Source organism: Pezoporus occidentalis, unplaced genomic scaffold (genome assembly GCF_034315485.1).
Source record: "Pezoporus occidentalis ecotype Australia unplaced genomic scaffold, CSIRO_AGI_Poc_V1 ctg3, whole genome shotgun sequence".
NCBI lineage: Eukaryota > Metazoa > Chordata > Aves > Psittaciformes > Psittacidae > Pezoporus > Pezoporus occidentalis.
Genome location: NW_026914940.1, coordinates 20404933 through 20422667, shown reverse-complemented (window position 1 = coordinate 20422667; position 17735 = coordinate 20404933). Strand labels below are relative to the sequence as shown.

The 17735-nt window shown below is 40.5% G+C and overlaps 1 protein-coding gene across 4 annotated transcripts; it reads right to left on the bottom strand.

Moving 5' to 3' along the window:
* Positions 1 to 1967: 1967 nt before the first annotated feature.
* Positions 1968 to 17439, bottom strand: PABPC1 (poly(A) binding protein cytoplasmic 1). 4 transcript variants are annotated; one of them, XM_062627286.1, is made up of 15 exons: positions 16814 to 17439; positions 11945 to 12138; positions 11728 to 11843; positions 9781 to 9920; positions 8812 to 8906; positions 7279 to 7416; positions 7079 to 7174; positions 6349 to 6621; positions 6070 to 6163; positions 5770 to 5880; positions 4784 to 4938; positions 4249 to 4333; positions 3944 to 4074; positions 3554 to 3649; positions 1968 to 2408 (listed from the first exon to the last, which is right to left on the bottom strand). In XM_062627286.1, exons 1-14 carry the CDS (start codon positions 17004 to 17006, stop codon positions 3557 to 3559), a joined length of 1914 nt encoding a protein of 637 aa, XP_062483270.1. In that variant the 5' UTR covers positions 17007 to 17439; the 3' UTR covers positions 1968 to 2408; positions 3554 to 3556. The 4 variants fall into 4 exon arrangements, with proteins under 4 accessions (XP_062483270.1, XP_062483272.1, XP_062483273.1 ...); XM_062627288.1 differs by having other exon boundaries at positions 9790 to 9920; XM_062627289.1 differs by lacking the exon at positions 7279 to 7416.
* Between the last annotated feature and the right edge of the window lie 296 nt (positions 17440 to 17735).

The following is a 17735-nucleotide window of genomic DNA, read 5'->3' as shown; positions in this document are numbered from 1 at the left end:
CTGCAATTCTGTAAAACTCTGACCTTCAAGTACAGCAACAGGAGCCCATTGGACTGCCATGGATAAGAATCATGCCATCCTCTGCAACAGCTTTGTCCCTTCCTCATTGCCAGCCTGCCAGGTTTCCATTGTCTGTAAGAGGAGAACTTGCCATCTTCACTACTTCCTTTCTCCCCTGTATTATCAATTTTGATTAAGGAGCTTACAGAGCCAATTATGGGCTAAACTAAGTGGAAAATGCCTCTCAATTTCTGCAAGTCTGCACAACATATTCCCCTGAAGAAGGAGGGGGAGGGTTGGAAGGCAAGACAGCAACTGTAAAATAATCTGTCTGTAGATGGCCAACTTCAATGTTATCTGCTAACTTACACAGTTTGTTTTACAACAAAAGCACTTGTTACTTTGCCTTGATCAAGCATTGAAGTTTTAAGCCTACAAAGCTCTCAGCCTCAGTAAGGTCCTGTAGCAAATTAAGCAGCTCACATGCTAGTGTTGGCTCTGCTCACTTTTGCTGCCACTGCTTTTTAGTGACTAACACATAAGCGGACCTGAAGGTCCTATCAGCCCCGAGTGAAGAGAGGGTTATTTCTATGGTCAATTATATTTCAATTATAAAGTATGGGCAATTATTATTTCAAGGCCAGGTTGGATTAGGCTTTGAGCAACCTGGACTAGTGGAAAGTGTCCCTGCCCATGAGCAGGGAGGTGGAACTAGATGATCTTTAAGGTCCCTTCCAACCCAAACCATTCTATGATTCTATGGTATTGTACACTAGAGCAGATTTAGACCAAGCAGCAGTTTTTTTAAACGAGGGACTCCACCCCCCTTCAACTTTATTTTTTAATGTCAAACATAAGGATGAACCAGGAGCTCACCTTTTGCAGGAAGATGATTTCTGGAGCTACTAAAATTGCCAGAATTATTTCTCCATGCACAAAATTTGATAAAACAACACCCAACCCACCCAGTTTTGCATTAGGTCACTGTATGCAGAGCTTAGACACATTACAACTGGAAGTTATGGACAAGATCTCTAGAGTCAAGTAATAAGGAACCTCATTCAATTTCAGATCTCTTTCAAACAGTTTCAAAACTGCTGATTTAAATCACCCCAACTGTATCCTTTTTCAGTAATAATTCAGTAATTTACTTACCAAAGAGCTAGCCAAGACTTTCAGAGTTGCCTCTGACAAGAAGGTTCAGCACATTAAAAAAACCCACAAAATGTACCAAAGTTAAACCAATTGTTCTCTCACTAGCAGATTAAAAAGGAAAAGCTAACAGTAGCCATCCACTTGTTAGGATACACAGCACTAGAAATCTCCTCCTCAGAGGATTAAGCAGTCCTGTCCACAGAGGAATTTACTGTGTATAGTAACAGTATTTTTGTTACTATGCATTCAGTTCTCAATATATTGCCACCTGGAAGCCTCACCTTTTCTGTTCTAGGAACACCCTGTGTTCTTATACTCACAATAGTGGTATTTCGCAACACTGCCTATTGCAGGCAGTCCTTGCTCCTTCACCTCTATCCATACGTGACTGTGCCTCCATCTTGCAGTTCACTGGCCAGCTAAAGACACAGCCAGAGACCTAAGGAAACTGTTCCTTCCACCAAAACCTGCACCATGCACACACGGCCAAATGGGATCGTGTGAAGGTGTGTTACACAACTCCAATGCAGGCCTTTCACACTTCTTACCAATAATCAAAAAGCAGGGTATTTAAAGGTCTATTTCAAATTTGACAATGACAAGAGCTCAGGTATCATGCTATTCAGGATTTAAAACCCAGCTATGGATCTAGCTTTTTGTCTGTTTTAATGCTTAAGTTTGTATTATCAGTAGCAGATGGCTAAATGTAAGTTTAGCTCCAGAAACACACTATAGAGTGGGATTCTAACTTGGCACCCTGAACAAACACCTTATGAGAAGTACACTGTACAAAAGAAACTGCCACAAGTCAGTCAGTGTTTAAGGAATTTTTATTAAACCAAGAATTTTATAATCCAAATTACGTTTCTTTGCTCAGCTATCAATTCTCACTGTCAACTAAAACAGTGGTGATATTCTGAGCTTTTCCACAGTAAAGAATTACAAAATTAAAGAAAGGAATGCTTTAAATTTTTGTACTGTGCTGAAAATTCTTTTCCCCCGGGTTTATAAAACATTAATTTGTATTTTTTATTTTACTATTTTTTTTAGATTTTAAATCAATAAGTAATCTAGGACTAGCACTTGTTTTGCTAGCCCCGGCGTTGCTCTGTACATAAGCTTCAAAGTTTCCTTTCCTTTTTTTAGTTATTTTATATTTTGCAATGTTTTTCTCAATATTTAATAGTTTTTCCATGTTTAGATTTTTTTTTTCTTCGGTGAAGCGAAGTTCTAGATTGTAGTCCCGGATCTTTCTGCAAACAAAAACAACGTTGTTAGGCTGTAAATTAAAGCAGCACCTTATGTTTCCTGACATGCCTTCTGCAACGCTAAGCCTAACAGCACTTTCGGGTTTTGCAGTATCAATCACACCAAAGTGATTGATACCATCACACAGCCTCACACAATAGCTACACACAATTAACTTGTTACTGTAAGTTACCTAAGTAACTCTACTCTTAACACCAACATACTAAGGCTCAGCAAATAACTACACCAGCAGTGTAATTTCCAACTACTAAACCCTCATGAAGCATATAGAGTATTGGTCTCAAAGCAGTGTGAAAGTGTCGTGGAGAAAGCAAGAAGTGTGGCAAAAATATAACTCAAATTCTGGCTCCAAAAGGAAAGTTGCAGAAATGAAGACCAAGAAAAAAAAAGGGGCAATTTTAAGTGATCAAATATTAAAGCAGGCATCTTCAATTGATGGCTATAAATATGGGAAGTAAATTCATAGGCAAAACCTAACTAGACTGAACAAAGAATAGACTCCTGTATTATCTTTAACTCCACAACATTTTCCCCTTTCAACATTGTGAAGATGCTACCTTTTGCCTCTTCCTGTCATGCAAATTAAGACACTAACCCCACAGGAAGCAGTAAAGAGAATCAGAATTTTAACTGACATCAAAGTTAAATTCACCAAAATGTGAAGTCAAGACAATATGAAGTTTTAATTACTGTATAATTTTAGATTTTGGCAAATGTATACAAATTATAGTGTGAATAAGGTACTTCATTTCTAAGGAAAAATAAAGTTGCAGTACCGTTTTAAGCTTACGTCACAAGTTCCTCTGGAACAACAGTATGAATAGCAGCACTTTACAGAACTGCTTGTTTCTGCACACATACCTAGAACTAATTCCAGCTAAATATGCTGTTAAAACCAATGCTCTAATACCAGCTAAATATGCAAGACATACCAGTAGCATTTGCTAACCGCGAGCTACATAGCTGGACAAGAGGATTTAGTACAATATTTGTTAACAAATGTGACCATAGGTGCCACTTGCTGTAGCTGCAAATGATTCAGAGACTGGAAGCATGCTGCTTAGAAGGCCATGGACTAAGGGCTACTGCCCCAATCAACCTATAAAACCACACTGCTCAGAAAACTTACTTATTAAACACTTGGAACCCCAGTGGGATTATTAACTGCCTTTTGAGCAGCCTCTTTAGCTTGGTGGGCTTGTAGTACGGCTACAGCTTCATCAACCTGTTAAGAAGGAAAATTAATTAAGGGGAGCTTAGTCATTTCTGCATATTTAAGATAATGAAACAGTTTAAATTATATACACAAACAATGCCTGCACTGTTAAAAAGAATGGGATAACATTACAGTTGCAGTTCGTGCTAATGTAAGTCACTGCCACCCCCTGAAAGAGGATATTCTAACTTCTTGCCCTGGGCCACCGTTGCATTGCTGCTACTCTACTGTGCCAGCATAAACAGCTGTTCAATCAGTGTAGACTTAACTGCTGATAGAACTAGAGTGAAGCAGTCCACCTACCTTCGAACGAAGAGACTCAGGAGACTCAAGCATGTGGAGGAGTTCAGAGTTGTCAATCTCCAACAACATCCCAGTGATCTTACCCGCCAAAGTAGGGTGCATGCTTTGAATGAGAGGAAAGAGACGTTCACCTAGAGAGATAAAAGTTAATCTGAGTGACCAATCTCATCAGACAAACAACCTAGATTCAAGAGAAAGAGAAACAAACACCTGTTCTAGTGATAAAACCAGTTATTCCACATTTTAACAGTGGTAAGACTACTTTGACTACCCGGCTACAAGGCATATACATACTGCGTACATACCTAACATCTGCTTTTGCTCTTGTGGAGGGGCAGAAGCCAACATGGAAGCAGTCAAGGGTTCCTGACCTTGCACATGGACAGCAGGCTGCAAATTTAATTTAACACCATTTCAAAATTAAATTCTAGTTCATAATTAGGTGCAGCTTACGATGCCCAACGTTTCACAACTCAACATAAACAATGCTTGTACTGTCAGGCATGGAAGAAATTACAAATAAGCACTTTAATCAAATACAGCTGGTTAGAGCCAAGTGATACCAGAGGTTAGTATCAACCACTTCACCGTGGAGCAGGCACGAACAGAATTCAGGCTAAGGTAGCAAGCAACTGGAAAATATGAAGCAACATGGGATCACATCCTGTCCCAGGTGAACTTGAAATATACTTAAAACCTCAAGGCTCTAATTCTGCTGCCATAATGCAGGGCTTCAATTCTAGAATAACAAAGACAACTCAACCACAAGTACTCCCACTCACCATATTCCTTTGCAAAAAGCATCATCAAAAGCATGGACCAGTTCCTGAAGTCACATACCTGCTGCATGGCCACCTGTGGCTGTGTGTTAAGATGCTGCTGAGGATTACGAACACCTGCAGCGTATTTGTACTGTGGTACTGTGCGTACAGCAGGAGTAGCTGCAGTAGCTGCTGCTGCAGGACGTGGACCCATGGTTTGTGTTGCTGTATTAGCTGAAAAAAGTAACATAATTCTGTGTATAATTCATTTTTCTACTTAGTCTACGCTTGCAAGTTAAAGAAAAAAAAACAAACCAACAAATCAGCCCAAACTGAATACTTAATATACGTACTGCATTATAGATTCATCTCAATAGCTTTGTCAACTGTCACATCACTGGTTGTATCTGCAAACCTCAAAGTTTAGTGGAGGTTACTTTCCAGTCACTTTTCTAATGAACTGCTTTTCCCACATGCTATTGAAAGATCTGTGAGACAACATCCACATTGGTTGAGTATTAACTCAATTTCACTCTAACCTCAAACAACACTTTATTTCCTGAGCAATTTATGTCAACAGCCTAAAAAAGATGCTTTCATGAAGCAGATAGCTAAAAAAATACTACTGCCTAATACATTCTGAGAGAATTAAGACTCTATTATAATCAATTCTGGTTTATTCAGTGATGTGCAGATTCTGCATAAACGATACTGGCTCACAGTAATCTATGACAAAATAATAAGAGCTAAAATCATGCCATCTCACTATTTCTACATGCAACCTATTAGAACTGCCATAACAATGCTTAGAAATGGCAGCTGTCACGCAGCATTATTGAACTGCATACTAAAAGAAGAAATGCTTCTTGCCAAAGAGATGGGATTACAGCAGGCATCTCTGCTGGGACAATATTTAAAGCAACTACTAATTTACTCATTTAGTAAGAGCCAGGGAGGAGGGAAGTGTTACCACTTGTGATACTGAAGTTATGAATGCTCGAGAGATCATTCTGAATGAGCAAAATAAAAAGTCTAATACTTGAAATTTGCATAAATCAAACTCACCAACACGTTGTGCTGACATGACCCGTGGAACTTGTGAAGAAGCTGGTCTCATGGCACTAAATGGTGGCCTAGGTGCTGCTGGGCGGATAGCACCAGGCATGTTTTGGAATGCTATGTTTTAGAAAAAATATACCAAGTTACATGCTGAAACAATGGACGTCAAAGAACAGTTCAGAAGTTATATCACTACCATGACAAAGAAGACTCATCCTATAATGCCGTGAAAACGTATTTAAAGCTCAAAGGTAAATGCTTTGGAGTTTACCACAGTCACTGGGAAGAGGTGAGGAAGTGACTTACGATGAGGTCTGGCACCCTGAGCAGTCCAGCGAGGACTAGGTCTAGCAAGCTGAGCAAGTTGATTAGTAGGGTAGTATGCAGCACGGTTTTGAGTCTGTCAAACAAAAACATTGTGTAACTACATTAGCTTTGAAGGGCATACTGAACAGTCCACCACCTTTCTGCTAGGACATTAGAATACTGAGATTCTGGACACCTGCTAATAGTTATATTAACTGTTAAATCTAAACAGATTTTATCCACAGAACAAAATGTTCAGTTACTCATCTCCACACGTACCTGTGGGATAGCTGCCATGAAGTAACCTGAAGGAGGTGCTGGTTGGTATGGGTTGATTACAGGATTAGGTACTGCTCTTACGCTTGCCATTCTCTGCATATACTGGTTGGTGAGATGAGCCTGACGCTCTTCTTTACGCTGGGCTAGAGCTACATATAATGGTTTAGTAGCCACAATTCTACCATTCATTTCTGTGACAGCTTTGGTGGCTTCTTCTGGTGATGAAAAGCATACAAATCCAAATCCTTTGCTGCGGCCACCTTCCATCATGACCTGTCAGCACAAAATTTAGTTTTAAAACAAGAGGATGTTGTATCTACTCAACTTGCATGAGTTTCATTCTTCAGCTCACTAGAAGTGAGCTGCAATTTTTCTACTGAATTGATTTATAAAAAGGAATATAACTGCTTAACTAATCGCTGTTTACTGAATAGATTAAAATCTCAATGAAATAATGATAAACATATTACTCCAATGAAGAGATGCCATTTTCTCACATTAATATTAGTACCCAGTTTATTTCAAGAAAGGATGATCATATGCATTTAACCTGAGATGTACAATAATCAAGAAAGCAGGTGTCCACATATATATATAGAGAGAGAACAGTAGCAGTGATAAATGACTGGGTCACATCTGTTATCAGTGAAATGAATCACTCTCCCTTGGTGAAGGAAAATGGAAACTGTTCATTTTTAGAGAAAGGATAAGCACCATCTATGAACTTTACCTTTGCACTAGTGATTGTACCAAATGGGGAGAATTCTTTTCGAAGACGCTCATCATCAATCCCATCATCAAGATTCTTCACATAAAGGTTTACACCCTAAAATAAATAAAAAAAAGGCAAATTATTTTTGAAAGCAAATGACCTGTGTAAAGCTAAAAATATTGTAGAATAAAATTACTCCTCTTGAATTAAAACTGAACCTGGTATCTGGTGATCCTGTCCTGCTTCATCTGTTCAAACTTGCGCTTCAGCTCCGTTTGTCTTTCCACCTTTTTCTGAGCCCGGCCAACATAGATTTGTTTCCCATTAAGCTCTTTCCCATTCATCTCATCCACAGCCTTCATTAAAAAACAAGAAGTTAGCAGTGCTTTGTATTCCAGTGTTTTTCAGGCATGCAAAAAAAACTACGTAATTCCAATACAAAAAGTTATGTAAGTATTCCAGAAAAAGAGCCAATCTATCTAAAATACCACTAGCTGACACAAAATAACCCAAGACGTTCTTGATAAAGTAAAATGGAAATTGCTTTCAGAAGGTCTTCCATCCAGTTACAGTGACAAGGGATGCAAAAATCTATTCTGATATGGGAGAAAAGAAATAACTCACATAACGTATGTTAAGCTACAGCTGGTATATATGGCTTTTTTTAAAACTAATTTTTAATTTTTCATTAAGGAAATACTTACAGTATAAAAAATAAACTTTTTCCTCCTTACGTTGTTTTGAGTTACAACTATTAAGAGGTGAAAATTCTGGCATAGGTTTATTCAACTGATTTCAAACCAAAAGTCACCAGCTTATTATGTACCTTCCTGATCAAAGCCATTAAATATATATATACTAAGATATTAGAATTTTATGTTATCTGAAACATTAAATAGTGATTCTGACTACTATAAGAGAATCAATTCATCAATGAATGTATACAAGACTGAACAATGTAGATGCAAGACAAAAAGGATTTGCTCTAATCTCTTGCTTGTACACTTGCAGTACTGACAAATCACCAAAATGCCTTTTGAAAAGCAAACTTCATCTGCTACCCCAATTCATTCTGTGCTGGGTTTTTCTCTACTGCCGCAGTCAACTGACACATCAAGGCAAACAGCTGACAAAGGATTAAGCTGTACAGCACACTGGCACGTTATAGACACATATACAAATCAAAAGAACCCTTCTTTCAAAGTTACTCTTCACAGTAAAAGCAACATCTTTCTTATAGCTGTGCTAAAGATGCTTCATAGAACTATTAGCTTTCTCGCTGACTTTGCAGCACTTAAGTCTGAAAACACAATCCTTTCTGCCTTGCACAAATGTTTTGTGCAACCAAATTGGATCCAACGATTCATCTGGGTTTTGCAGAGATGTAATAATTTATTATGCTTATATGTTGCCCAGCATGACGGAGTGCAAATCTTTAGCAAGACCTTTAAGCACAACTACAATAACTTACTAAATTTTTCAAGATTCCCCATTTCTACACTAGTTCTAGCTGTCTTACAGAGTATCTTGACTTAACAGGCTCCTCAAATCAACTGACATTTGCTCCTAAGAGAGCATTCTAAATGACAGAAACTATGCTAAGTTATTTAGGAAGCTGACACCTGCTTTTTCTGCAGTGTTCTTGACCAATTAAAAGCCCTTAATTAATTCACAGGATTTCAGATCACTTAATGAAACATATTATTTGGGTCTCAGCTTCAGAATTCCTAAAATGAAGACCAAAAGCTTACTTTTTGGGCATCTTCATGTCTTTCAAAACTAACGAAGCCAAAGCCTTTGGATTTCCCACTCTCATCAGTCATAACTTTCACACTTAGGGCAGGACCTAAAAAGAGAATGAAATACTTACACTTTGCCTACAGAGGATATTCTCACCTTTCCAAAGTCCTGTTTAGAAGTCCTAACATTTAGTTTGTTTCACTTGTATTACAAATTACTCCTGCAGCAATAACAGTATTTAGGAAACAGTACCCATCAATACAAAATCGCTAATTTGCCCTGGTGGTGAACTTCAGCCTTTATGAGGGAAGTCTGCCATGCTGAATTTCTCCCCTACTGTGCTTTCAACCAAAGTGGGGTCAGAATTTCATCTCTACATTAATTAAATTGGCTTGGCATTAGAAACTATGACATTTTAAAAGCATTAGTAGGGCTTCCATCCTCTGAAATAGATACTGAAAGCTGAAGAGGAAGCCTTTCTGTCAGGTATGTGCTTCACCATTTATTCTGGTGAAAGACCATTCCAGTTCAGCAATTCCAAATCGTTGAAAAATTGCAGTTCACAGACTAAATTGTGACAGACATTAGCAGCTAAATTTGCTACCATTCCAACCACAGACACTTCAATAGTGGAAAGGAATTTCCTGTAAATGCTGCAAACTCGTTTGTCATATAACCTGTAGTGAACTCATCGATATATACTAAACCAGAAAATACTTCTATTTGCAACATCAAAATAAAAACTCAAATCCCAAAGACATATTCTAGACATCATTTTCAGATTACTGGGAACAATTCCGATGGCAGGATTATATATGCTATTCTGCATATTTAAAATTTTGCAGTGGCTATTACTGCACTTTGAAATTGGAATTAAATGCCAACAGCCAGCTGATTCCTTGTATTATAAAGCATCCTACTGATAAAATAGAAGCTGAAGTTCACTCGTGTTTATATAAACTTAAGGTTTAAGACATTACCAAACTTGCCAAAGAGTTCCTTAAGTCTTTCATCATCCATGTCTTCTCCAAAATTCTTGATGTAAACATTGGTGAACTCCTTTGCTCTGGCTCCAAGCTCTGCCTCACGTTCCTTGCGAGATTTAAACCTTCCAACAAATCTGGTTGCAGAACAGAATAATGTAGATTAAAGCATGCCTGTCAAGTTTCAAAAATTTACTTTAATCCTCTGCCATAAATACTTTAATCTTAATAGCTTTTGTTGTTCATTATATGCATGAAATTCTTTAGATAAAATATTGACCATAAAACTTCATCAGAAAACCAGTTTCACTATCCATTGCTACGTCAGTGTGCATATCGCAGTTACTAGCACAAAAATGCTTTCAAGGCATTGGCAAGATTGTTTACTCTTACAAAACAGCGTTTGATAATAAGAACTGGACAATAGGCGGGTGAAGTGGCTAAACAGAAATTCTAGGTATCAGCATAATGCCTCTGACATACTAAAACTTAGCAGCCTTAAAGCAGTTGCCATTCTCTGATCCACCGGCTCAGTTTTAAGCAAAGGATATTTAACTAACCCCTTCCACAACTTCCCAGCCTCTAACAAAACAAGATATTTGTTTGTTTGGGGGCTGGTTTGTTTTTTTAAATAGACACAGGTAAATAGCAAACTGGCTGCGAACAGCAAAGGTCAGTTCACACCGAGAAAGCCAGAAGCTGAACCCAGCACTCTGTAACCCAACGAACTGCTCTAGTACAGGCGTTATACAGCAACCACTCATTTCTGACTGTAGTAGACTTCTGCTCAAATTTTATTGTACTGTCCAACTTTACAGTTCCAAATATGATAAATCCAATGAAATAGCACACAGTAACTCAGTATTTTCTCAAACTTTGTCAACTTTGCCCCATTTATAGTAATCAAGGGATGGCAAGAATGATAGTGCAATGTGGTGCAGATTTTGACTGTGAGTGAAATACTTTAACTTCTAAAAGCCTAGCCTGAATAGAAATTCAAGGCAAAATCACCTCTTGTGATGTAATTTACCAAAGTTTACATAGATCATGTGCTTTTATGACTACATGCTGACTTTATTTTTTTACTATTTTAAAAAGGTTTAAATTCTATTTAAAGGTAGAATTTGATTAAAAGAATTCACAGTATGCCAGTCAAGCACAAAATAAGCAGGACTAACTGTATGGTCTCCCTGTATGTGACTTGATCTATCCATCTCTACATGTAAAAGTAATCCACGATGGTAAGCTGATGCTGATTTCTGTTTTTCTTTTTCCAAACCCTCCCAAGTATTTACAGAGCTATTTTGCAACTATGCCAAATACCATAATGATCCCTCAGGCATAGCTGTGAGGCACATTCATCCCCCTACCCCCCAGCCTAGATATCACTAACCAAGTAGCAAATACCTTCCCCCTTAGTATAGAACAGCAATGTTTAAAAAAATTGTGTTTCTGTAAGGTTTATTTTCTACTACTATTCCCTAGATATGCCTATTAATAGACATTCATATAAATACATTAGTGTAACCTGACCACTATTCAGGACTAAGTAACTCTAGAGCTTTAAGTTTCATCCCCAAAAATGGACCATATATCTAACTCACTCTTACAAAGGAAGCATTATTCAGAATATCTGATGGATTGCATTTTATCTCAGACCAGTAAGATCAGAAAACCAGAGAAGTTCCCAGATCCTCATTACAGCATTGGCTTGAGACACAATTTTTTCCTTTAGAGTCAGTTACCGGCCTTTTCTGAACTTATTCTGCCTTTAGAATAGGCAGGTGATACAATTCATAGTACTCCTAGCACTACAATTCTAAATTCTCTTCAGAATTAAAGATTTCTAGAACAGCTTGTCTTTTCTAGGTGAGTTTTAAGCATTTATCTGCTGTAAAGTAAATTTCAGTCTGTCGACCCCCAATTACATATATATCTACTTACACTTTGCGGTCGTTAAGCAGCATACCATTCATTTTTTCAATGGCTCTTTCTGCAGCTTCTTGTGTCTCAAAATGTACAAATCCATAACCCTTGGATCCATTTTCATCACATACCACCTATCAAAGAGAAAACCTGTTGTAAAACCCATGGAAAGTTTCCAGCATGAACTTGAGGTTTTGTGTTAAACCATTAAACACACCAATAATTTTCCACTCACCTTACAAGATAGGATGTTTCCAAAAGCAGAAAATGTGTCATACAAAGCTTTGTTATCAATTGATTTGTCCAAGTTTTTGATGAAGATGTTTCCTACACCGCTTTTGCGTAGAGATGGATCACGCTGAGACCACATGATGCGCACCGGTTTGCCCTTAATGACATCAAAGTTCATGGTATCCAAAGCTCGTTCAGCTGGAAAAACATCATGAAATTAGTAGGAAGCACGAAATTTATCTTAATGAGCAAACAAACAGCATCTGAAGTACAATTCTTCAGAAAACTTTTACTATTTTAAGTCAAGCACCACCATTTAGATGCAAACCCAAACCCTCCAATGTAAATACACCCCGCTGTTTTAAGCAAATAAAAACTGGCAAAAACTCCTCAGCAAAAGCTGCACTCAGGACAGGAAGGAGCACAAGTCAGCTGAACAGGCTGTAGAAATGCTAGTAAGCTAAGGATCAGACTCCACTATGAAAAGACAGCACAGTAACAGGAGAAAATGCATTGAGTGATGGCAATTACAACCTGTTCCATAAGAAGTTTAAACATTTATCTCTGAAAAACAGCAGGCCACTCCCACACCACACAGATCCGTTATCATATCAGTAACAATGCTTTTAGGGGTACGGCTGGTGCCTACATGAGGCCTTTTGAAAACATTAATATAAGAACTCCTAAATCACCAATAACCCTAAACTGACAAAATATCTTTGCTAGGTGGAGTTCAAGCCTGGCTCTTGCAGCTGTTCCACACAACTCCTTCCTTAGTGACAAAAAAAAAAAACCTGTAATGGATTTCTGGGAAAGGGACAGTTCAAAGAGCTCAATTTTCAAAATCTGAAATGATATGTATATTAAAAGCTATGATGAAATACATACAAGCTCAGTGAAGGAGCAAACATTAAAACAGCAAAAACAATAAACCAGGTTTTGTTACTCCAATTGAGCAGTTTTTACAGTAGAACTCTGTAACTAACTTTTCAAATCCTGAACTTAAGATCTCAGTATACTTAGATAAGAAGTAGCAAGAGTTCTTCAGTTTTCATATACCCCTTCAAAGCAACAAGACATGCCTGTAAGGTTTTAAGTCAACAAGCTATTAAGCAATGATCTCCTGCATTAACTCCTTTTTGTCATTCTTCCTGTATGTCTGGAAGAACACTGAAAAAAGTCCCAATGAATACCTGAAGTCACACCTAAGTCACTTCACTGCAATTTGCATATAGCAGAGCCATATGATGTTAACAAGACTGAAATCAGTTTAGTGTTCGTTTAAAAACCATGTCATTAATTGCTATTCTTAGAAGGACCAAGAGCCAATCTCATTGTGGAAACCCCTATTTTATGTTTTTGCTCTTTAAGTGCTGTTTTTATCTTCATGGTAAAACAAAATCTGCTGTCAGCCTCTGGTTCAGGTGGCACACCCTGCTTTACATCCTTTCCTGCCACATTTTCAGATTATAAATGCATTTGAAGCTCATTCTCTGAAAGACACCTGCAGAAATTAACAAAACAAACATCTAACATTTGTTTGTGAAAAAATTACCTGTTGATAATATCACCATATTCACACAACAGTAGCAAGTCAACAACCAATTTATGTTGAAGACACAAAAAAATTTAAACATTGCCAGTCTTTTAAATAAGTTAACAAAGCTTTCACAAACTTTAATATAAATTAAGCAGAAGGGAAAAGACAACCTAGATACTGATAATGAGAAACAAAAAGCATTGAAAGGCTTTACATTACAAACGGGGAAAAAAAAAAACCAAAGATGGCTGAAAAAGTAAGAACTGTGGATAATCAGGCTAGCTACAGTAGAAACATTGAACACACTGCTATTGCCTTGAAAGTAATTAGAATTATTACTGCCAGCACCTATAAAAGTGCCAGCAACAAACAGTTCATTATTTCCAGAAGCAGTAACAGTACTTCCTTTACTAGAAAAGAGGCTTTTCTAATTCATGCTAATTGCTTCTAGAATAATCCCAACACTCCCTCAAAAATGTGTGTTCCTGGACACATTTCCCAAACATCTGACTCAAAGTTGGTCCCTCCCAGCCTTTGCAAGCACTGCCACTCTTAACTAGCTGCAAGCTTGCACTTAGACCAATGCAGTTCCTCCGCAAAGACAAGGACTGCATGGAAACTCGTAACACCTCTCCTCACCTCTGCTGTGGAGCAGAAATAGATGTTTAAAGATTCCTGCTTAGCCAACACCACATCGTCATTCCACTATAGATTTTAAAGCATTACTGGAATACATCCGACAACAGGTTTGAGCCAGTCTCATTAAAATCCATAACTAGTAAAACTGGCTTACTTTCATTGCAGTTCAACCAGGAAAGGCTGCATGCTGGTGAGACAATTCCATCCAGCAGTTAACTTGTTACCAAGTGGACACACCTACCCCATGCTGTACTTCTGCTGATTCTGCTGGAGCTTTTACTGAATGAGTCACCAGTTCCCTTTTTAGTTGTGAGCAACTGGACAGTCCACTAAATTTAAAAAAATCACAGGAAATATACACTTAATGCTAAACTGCGCTGAACATGCACAGCAACAGCTGTAAGATTAAGAAACCTCTGGAAACATAACCACTCGAAAAATGTGACGGGAGAGGCACAGTTTCAGATTACTCAAGAATATTTCTAGTTTAGTGATTAAACAAGAGTGCCTGGGTTTTTGCTCCAGACTGTGACTCAAATCTGAAAAGTCACAATTATGAAATGTGTGCATACCTCACCAATGTGTCATCAGGTCTAATGAGGTTTTGGGAGAGCTTTGAGATCTCCGGTTTACAGACAGCTGGTGATGTCAAACACACCTTCAAAGACATTTTTCTAAACCCCAGCTATTTGTTGCTAGCTTTTTAATAAGCATAGCTGGAGATATAGCTAAGAATTAGGCTAAACCAAGAAAAGGCAGCTACTCTGGAATAAAAATAAAACCAGTGTAAGAATAATCCTGCTATTTCACCAATCTCCCTCTTACTTGAAGGTTTCAGTAAATGGATAGAATGATCTATAAAGAAGGAAAAAAAAATCAAATGCTTTCTAGGTATTTGCCAAGAATATCAAATCATGTTGCAAAAGTATGATCACACAATATCATTTAAGTATATTTTAAACAAATGCTTATGGATACGTGCCAGCTGCAAGTTTGATACAGATGAGAAATGCTTTTAGCTGAACCGGACTAAGTGTAGAATAAAATATGTGCACTTCCTGAAGTCTGAAACGTATGTACCAACATTTGGAGTAACAGCATTTTTGTAAGAGGCACATTCTCAAACTCTGAATGCAAGCACTGCTCAGGTGAATAAGCCGCATTTTTTTCCCATATCTGACAAATTACAAAGCAAGTCGCAAATCCTAGGGTTGAACAGGTTGCTCAACTAATGACGATAAAGATGCCCTTACAGAATTCTGTCATCACTAAGCAGCAGAAGTGTTTGAATCACCATCAATTTCTGCCTTGACATTATCAGAGCACTGCTAACCCTTTATTTTTCTTTGAGTAAACTGTACTGCAGTTTTTTATAGAACGAAAGCAAGGTATGTTAAAACAAGCATTCAAATTGTCTCATCCTAAACAATGGCTAGATAAATTAAAAGTTTCCTGAAGTGAGTGAGCTGATAGCAGGTTAAATACCTGCCCATTACAAAGATGAGACAATAACTTTTACCACTTAGATACAGATATCAGTGGTACACCAAAGTCTGATCTGATAATGACTATATAGTGAAGCAAATTTTGCAAGTCAGTTAATCTGCTTGAAAAGCTTGTAATTCAAATACCTCACTTTTATATCCTTGAAAATAAAACCATTATAATAGAAAGTTTTTTACTGTACTTGAAATCAAACATGTTCTAGCTGGTCGCTTAGGGGTTTTACTGTTGTTTTGGGGTTTCCTTCCTTTTAATTGTACTCCACAAAACTTAGAATCAGTCACATTTGTTTCTTTTATTGAAGTGCCTCCCAAATGAACAGGCCTGTTTGGCCAACTTAGCACAAACATGACCAGAACTACATGGAAAGTTTCTCTACTGATACCAGCAACACGTTGTGAAAAGCAAGTTTAATAAAGAATTCACTGTAAAGAGAAATGGATCAGCGTACAGCCTGCCACATGAAGGGCAAGCAAAGGAGGCCCAAGTGACTTCACCCCCTCCCCTACATGTGACAGACATGCCATGGTGTCCTAACATGCTACGCTTTGGCCTATGCTTTGACTGGACATCTGTGGAACTACCAAACCATCCTGGTACGTCCTGCTTCCTTCTTTTTGGCTTCTTAATCACGCATACACACCCAGCTCCAGCATAGTTATTAAAAGATGCTAATGACTATGATGCTTTCTTCAAGCTAGCCTTCATCCCAGATTCCTCATGCAGCCGCGCACGGACGTGCCCTGCCCGCCTGTGGAAAAGCCGCCCGTACACACACACACGCTCACTCACCCCCACCCCACCCCGCGGCCCGGCCGGGGCAGCTCCACCATGCGGGGGCCCTTCCCCGCCCGTCGCCGGCTCTCGGTTCCCGGCGGCGGAAGCGCCTCCCCCCCCCCCATCTCCTCCCCGCCACGAGGCGCGGGCGGCCCGAGGCCGCGTGTCAGCCAGCAGCGGCCCCGCCGCAAACTTCCCCCGCGCGGCGGCAAGTTTGCCCGTCCCGGCAGCGCCAGAGCCCGCTTCGGCAGCGCCGGGATGGGAAAATGGACGCGGGGCGGCGGCGGCCCGGGAGGGGGGTGGGGAAGGAGGGAGGGGGATCGCGCCGAGCCGTGGTGGGGGCGGGGGAGAAACATGGCTCCTCCGCCGGCGGCCGCCCCGGCTAGCCCCACGGCCCGGCCCCCCAGTACTCACCGTCGGCGGGCTGCTGGAAGTTGACATAGGCGTAGCCGAGCGACCGGCGGGTGATCATGTCCCTGCAGACGCGAATGGAGAGGATGGGCCCGGCAGGGCTGAACTTCTCGTAGAGCATGGCCTCCGTCACGTCGGGGTGCAGGTCCCCCACGTAGAGGGAGGCCATAGGGTAGCTGGGGGCGCTGGGGTTCATCCTGCCGCCGTCTCCCGGCGCGGGAGGGCAAGAGGAGGGCGCTGACGAGGCGAGGAGGCCGCGGCGGCCCGGCGGTCCGTGAGGGCTGGGGCCGGCAGTGGCGGCACGAGGGACGGGGGTAGGGGGGAGCACGCCGGAGGCGGATTCGAAACTTAACGGCTTGCGGGAGGCTGCTGCGAGGCGGCGGCGGCGGGTGAAAGGGCGGGAGGGGTCTGGCTCACTCCGTGCCGGGCCTGGCGGAGGTGGCGGCGGCGGCTGCTGTGGCCTCGGCGGGGGTCGGGCTCGCTCGGTGTCTCCTCTCGGCTGCGCCGGGTCCGGGGGCTTCGCTTCACCGGGTTATTTTATATCAAACCGGCCGGTTGCAGAAGGTTGTCGGAAGGCGGAAGAAAGGAGGGTTGTTTTTTTTTTTAAAGGTATTTTTTAGGATTTTTGTGTGCGGTGCTGCTGCCTCTCGGAGAGCCTGTCTCGCCTTGGTCCGGCTCGGGGGCGGTTAGTGCGCGGGTAAATGCGCGAGCTGTGTGCTCCCGGTCCGCAGCCTCGAGCCTCGGTATCGAAGTTGCTCGCGGGTGACTTGGGCGTTGGTATCGGCACCTCGTGGTGCTGGTGTGCCCGCACCGGTGTGGGGGAGCTTTGCGGGCATCACCGCTGGCTCGCGGGGAGCCCGGCGGTGCCGTTACTCCCTCGAGCCGTGCTGATCGTCGTCGCTTTGGGGATTTTGCTGAAGAAGCA